Source organism: Anastrepha ludens, chromosome 4 (assembly GCF_028408465.1).
Source record: "Anastrepha ludens isolate Willacy chromosome 4, idAnaLude1.1, whole genome shotgun sequence".
NCBI lineage: Eukaryota > Metazoa > Arthropoda > Insecta > Diptera > Tephritidae > Anastrepha > Anastrepha ludens.
In genome coordinates this window covers 63,674,204-63,679,930 of record NC_071500.1, presented here as the reverse complement: position 1 = coordinate 63,679,930, position 5,727 = coordinate 63,674,204, and the positions used below count along the sequence as shown (strand labels likewise).

At 35.8% G+C, this 5,727-nt stretch overlaps 1 protein-coding gene across 1 annotated transcript; it reads left to right on the top strand.

The window, feature by feature from the left end:
• Nucleotides 1–926: 926 nt before the first annotated feature.
• LOC128859588 (beta-1,3-galactosyltransferase 1-like) lies at nt 927–2,439 on the top strand. Its single transcript, XM_054096523.1, has one exon. It carries the CDS (start codon nt 1,030–1,032, stop codon nt 2,146–2,148), a length of 1,119 nt encoding a protein of 372 aa, XP_053952498.1. The 5' UTR covers nt 927–1,029; the 3' UTR covers nt 2,149–2,439.
• The last annotated feature ends 3,288 nt before the right edge of the window (nt 2,440–5,727 follow it).

Sequence of the window (5,727 nt, the reverse complement as noted above, 5' to 3'; positions counted from 1 at the left end):
TGATGTTTGGCCGAGCTCCTCCTCCAATTTGTGGCGTGCATCTTGTTGTTCCACAAATGGAAGGACCTACAGTTCAAAGCCGACTCCGAATGGCTGATATGTTTTTTTTTTTATCACAGAAATAGAGGAAAGTTAGAAAACTTGAACTTGAAATTCAATTCAAATACGCTACTTGTATTTTCGATAAAAGCGCGATAGAGTATAGAAGCAGGCCAGGTTTGACCAACAGTCGAAATCCTTTTTCTCCATTCTAATATTTTTTTTTTTAATTCTTCAGTAAAAATCCAAGTTGTAGTCGCACCCACCATATACGACTACCAGAAATTCTACACGTATTAAAATACTTTCAATTTACGGGTTTTCTTAAATTGTAACCAGCTGTGCTCGATCAGCTGTTTTTCCTGATGGTAAATTGCTGTTGGTAAATATTTTTTTCAGCAGAAACTGTCAGCTTCCCTTTAAAATGAAATGCTACTTTACTCTCTCAATTCCCGCTACTTTCCTGGAGATTTCCACACGAATCAAAAACTATCATCTTCGTCGTCAACAAATCTATTTTACGCTATGACGTAAGCTATGAATGATAGAATAGAAAGTTGCGCCCATTAGTAGACCGTGACGCCACACTGGTGCAGTTGCATGAGAGAAATGTGAACAAGAATGCAAGAAGAAGAAAAAATCGCGCTTATTGAACACGCATAAATTGCCAAGGGTGACGTCACACACACAGTTGGTCTATCAAATTCAATGAGAGCGAAATAGCGGTACGAGATGAGCGCCACCTTAGCTTAAACCTTAAAAATACTCTCTTGTAATATGATGAAATCAGAAGAAATACTTTTTCCTTTTTAGCACGCGCATGTCTATGATTAGGAAATCTACTTTATAAAAGAAAAATCTATTTTAATACACATGATGCTGTCATTGTTGTCACTTTGATACATTAAAAAAATAAAAAGAAAAATTGTTTTGCAGTCTTCAAATTCAATTGTGTTGGTGTCTACAAGTAATATCGGAAGGGTCCGCACAATGCCCGCTTTGACTACAATTAGTTTATTGGCTGGAATGTTAGTCGGTACAGTGATTGGATACGTACTTTGGGAATGTGCATATGCATTCCTTCCATCCATGCGGAATACGAATGATCATCGTATTGGGGAGTTACGAATGTCAGCGATATCTAAAGAAGATTATCCGAATGTTACTCGATTAATCGATCTATACAATTTCTCCTATATCATGAACCAACCCAGCTGCACTTCAAATGTTGATGCACTGATTCTTGTACCTTCAAAACCGGAAAATCAGGAAAAGCGCAAGTTAATACGACAAACATGGGCCAACTTCGTCGAGTTGCCGTTATACAAAAACAATATTCCTTTTCGCGTTATCTTTCTGCTTGGTCTTTCCGATACGGATGTGAAGCAAGCAGAGTTAGAACGTGAAAATTTCGAATACGATGATTTGGTGCAAGGTTCATTCATCGACAACTATCAGAATTTGACATACAAGCATGTGATGGCCTTAAAGTGGTATCTCTCCTATTGTAGTAAGTCGAAGATTCTCATCAAGGTGGATGATAACGTATTCCTGAATACACCACAGCTGATGATCTACCTGCATAACGCTATGTTGCATAGTGAGCTGCACCAAACCACCACCACTACTCCTATCGCTATAAGAAATACTACCGAGCCGTCGGAGTTTCTCTTGAGGGGACAACGAGATTTGTTGTTTTGTAACCGTAAAACTGGAGTACGCGCCCATCGCAATTATCGTCTTAAGAGACGTGCCAAATACAGCAATTATGCCAGCTCAACTTATCCACCTCACTGTCCTGGTTATGGTATTATCTACTCACCTGATGTGGTACAACGTTTGTATGATGCTGCACAGCAAGCCCAATTCTTTGGGATTGATGACATTCATATAACGGGATTTCTAGCCGAAAAGCTCAATATAAATATCATTCCGGCGCAGGCTTATACCGTTACTTGCGTGCCTGGTCAACCGACGTGCAATGAATTACTCGATAATTCAACAAATGTAAATAAGCCTGAATTTTTATTTTCATTTGAGCCGGAAGCAAAGCAAATGCTCAATATGTGGCATTTACACCTTGAAAGGGTGAGGCAACACATTTTGTGAGATGTGGAAAAGATAATTTCTTATATCAATTCAGTTGGAACTTAATATTGTCAGGATGTTGAGCTTTTTGGGAACTAATTAGTAGCTATTTTTGCTTTTAGACAATAAGACATTTGGAGAAAGAGGCAATGAAATAAAAAGAAATTCAATTATGTATAAAAATTATCCTATATACAATTTTTGCAAATGGCGTGCCACGTCAATTATATTTATTTGACCCTTATTATGAACTAGACACCTGCAGTATACAAACAGCAAGTAATGGAGCACCTAAAGGTCAAAATAAAGATTTCCAACATTCAAAGTAATTTTCCTTTCATTTAGTATAAAAGTTCTCCAAAAACAATGTTGGATGATTAATTTTGCGCCATATTTATTAAGTATATATATGTTGATTTTGTTTTTGTTTGGGTTAATTCATGTAATCGGCAAGGCGTCCTACTTCAATTATGGAAAAACGATGCTTATTCTCTAACGCTGTAATTTTGCTCTACTTTTATTTGGATTTATTCCATTTTATATGATTTTGTATTATACCTTTTATTTTCTTTTAATTTGCCTAATTCATTTAATTTAATTTTAACTTAAATTTTAGTTAATTTTAATTTTTTATTCTGCTTTGTTTCATTAAATTAAATTAAAGTGTTTTATATTCTCTTACTTTTTATTGTTTGTTTTTAATTCATTAAATTATGTTAATTTTTACTCTGTTTCTTAATGCATCGTAATTTGATTTCTATTTTGATTTTATATTTACTTATATATTTTTATTTTTTAATTTTATTTTCCATTTGAATATTTCAACTGATTGGTTGTAGCGCCATCTGAAGGGAATTTCGGAAACAATTCTTAGCACTTTTCATTGGTGTGTACAGTTGAGAGCGTCACCAAGCGGCAAGCTTGCAAAACTGTTGTTGCCTTGCAGGGTGTTCAATAAACTTTTGATTCTGAAAATCTTTATCAGAGAATGATGAGTTGAATTGAAGATTCGCTAGTAAGGGATTTCACAATACTAGTGAGGGACTCATATTTCATGTGGTAAAATAATGCTTACATTGGATTGAATGAACTAGCGATTTAGAAATTCTTGCTGCTATTAATCTATGAAGCATACGCCATACTCGACGTCATGATTCGAGTGGTTTTGGTTGCACTGTATTTTCCTTCCCTTGCACAATTTTTTTATTTATGCCACAATTCCAAACCAGGTAGGTAGACAAATTATGTAAAAATTTTATGTTTACTTTAATTATAATTGATTTAAAATAGTGTGTTTAGGTTGTTTATATTTTGGTCGCCGATTTGGGTTGGTGCATGACTAGCATTAATCACTACACTAGCACTACATCAAGATGCACGCCTCTATATATATATTGTTGTTGTCAGAAGTTATAGTTATCATTTTTACAGTTTCGCCAGATTTGGTTCCAGGTCTTATCCAGTAAGACCTATAAATTTTACATAAATCAAAAATCTAATTTTTGAAGCAATAAGATTTTTGTAACGCTACTCGGGCGCATCAGCACTATTCCAGGGCGTAAACAAAGATCAGCTGTTGGTTCTTCATTTACTAAGTAACGGGTGATTTTTTAGCTATTATCTTTTTAAACAGTTGGTTTAAACAGCTGACGCACGTTTCGTGTTTTGTTTCACTGTCGAATATCTTCAGTTTGGTCTTTAATTTAACCTTGAATCGACTTACAAACGAACAATGCTTGCAAATCATTGAATTTTACTATAAAAATGCGTGTTCTGTTAAGAAAGTTTATCGCGCGCTTTTATGGTCAGTTTAATCGACCCACTGATTTTCGAGCTATTGTGACTAAATTTAGAACCAAATTTAAATTTTTGGACATCAAACCACCAACACGCTTACGTAGAGTGCGAACTGAAGAAAATATCGCAGCTGTATCGGCCAGTGTTAATGATAACCATCAATTATTGATTCGTCGCCGTTCGCAGCAATTGGGCCTCTGTTACTCAGCAACGTGGAAAATTTTACAAAAGGATTTAGGTGTGAAGCCTTACAAAATACAGCTGGTGCAAGAATTGAAGCTGAACGACCAACCGCAACGCAGAATTGTTGGTGAATGGGCTCTTGGAAAGTTGGCCGAAGATCCTCTTTTTTAGCGAAAAATTGTGTTCAGCGACGAACCTCATTTTTGGATCAATGGGTACGTAAATAAGCAGAATTGTCGATTTTGGAGTGAAGATCAGCCAGAAGAATTGCAAGAGCTACCAATGTATCCAGAAAAGGTCACAGTTTGCTGCGGGTTATGGGCTGGAGGTGTCATTGGACCGTACTTCTTCAAAGATGCTGCGAATCGGAACGTAACTGTGAATGGTGAGCGCTACCGTGAAATGATATCCAACTTTTTTTTTCCCAAAATGCAAGAGCTTGACTTGCATAACATGTGGTTTCAGCAAGACGGTGACACATGCCACACAGCAGGCGTTACAATGGACTTGTTGAGAGGCGAGTTCGCTGATCATTTTATTTCACGTTCGGGACCTGTCAATTGGCCACCCAGATCGTGCGATATAACGCCTTTAGACTATTTTTTGTGGGGCTATGTTAAAGCTCATGTCTATTCAGACAAACCTGCTTCAATTAACGCCTTGGAATACAACATTAAAGCTTTTATATGTGAGATACCGGCCGAAACATTGAAAGGAGTATGCCAAAATTGGACTAAGCGGATGGACCATTTGAAGCGCAGTCGCGCATGAAATAATCTTCAAACATTGAATTATATGGACTGTACTATCGATTTAAATAAAAAATTCATGCATTTTTCTGAATTTTACGTGTGTTTTTTTTTAACTTTTGCTATAGCTCTTAAAAATTCACCCTTTACTAAGCTATAGGCTGTTCACTCTTTGTTGCGAATATCTGCGGATTTAGCAACGCTTGCTACAAACAGTGCGTACCCCTATTAAGTTTAGATTTAACAATATTCGCTCTAAAATCAACAATATAGCAATAGATATTACACATCGTACGAGAGGCACATTCATCGAGCAATTTTTGTTAGTAGGATAAACAAATAACCAATTATTTCTTGGAGTATGGAGCGAAATATGCTTTGGAAATACATAGACTACCTAGCTCATTGGAGTTTATATTCCAGTTAATAACATTTTAGACGAAAATTAATGAGTAGTAGATTCTTCTATCATACAATAACTGCAACACCAATTTACGGTGGCTGATGTCATAGGAACTTATACATACAAACCGAATTTGGTAAACATTTTTTGTATTCTCTGAATTTTTTTGGAGGTAAGTATGAATTTCAAATTAATGAGCAATATTCGAGGGACCTTTTACGAAGGTCTTAAGAGTTTGAGGATCTTTGAAACCACCAGTGTTTCTTATAATGAAACCAAACATCGCGTACGGTTTGGAGACAATGAAGTAAAATGTTTGATGAATGATCACTTGGAATAAAGAAATAACACCCAGATCTTTTATTTCGAAACAACGATTGAGAGTACAGCGGTTTAATTTGTAATAAAACACATAAATGTTTGCCTTTTTATATTTATATAAAATATAAATTGTTCACCGTGCACCAT

Coding starts and splice junctions, on each gene's coding strand:
- LOC128859588 (XM_054096523.1), top strand. CDS start 1,030: ATGCCCGCTTTGACTACAATTAGTTTATTGGCTGGAATGTTAGTCGGT.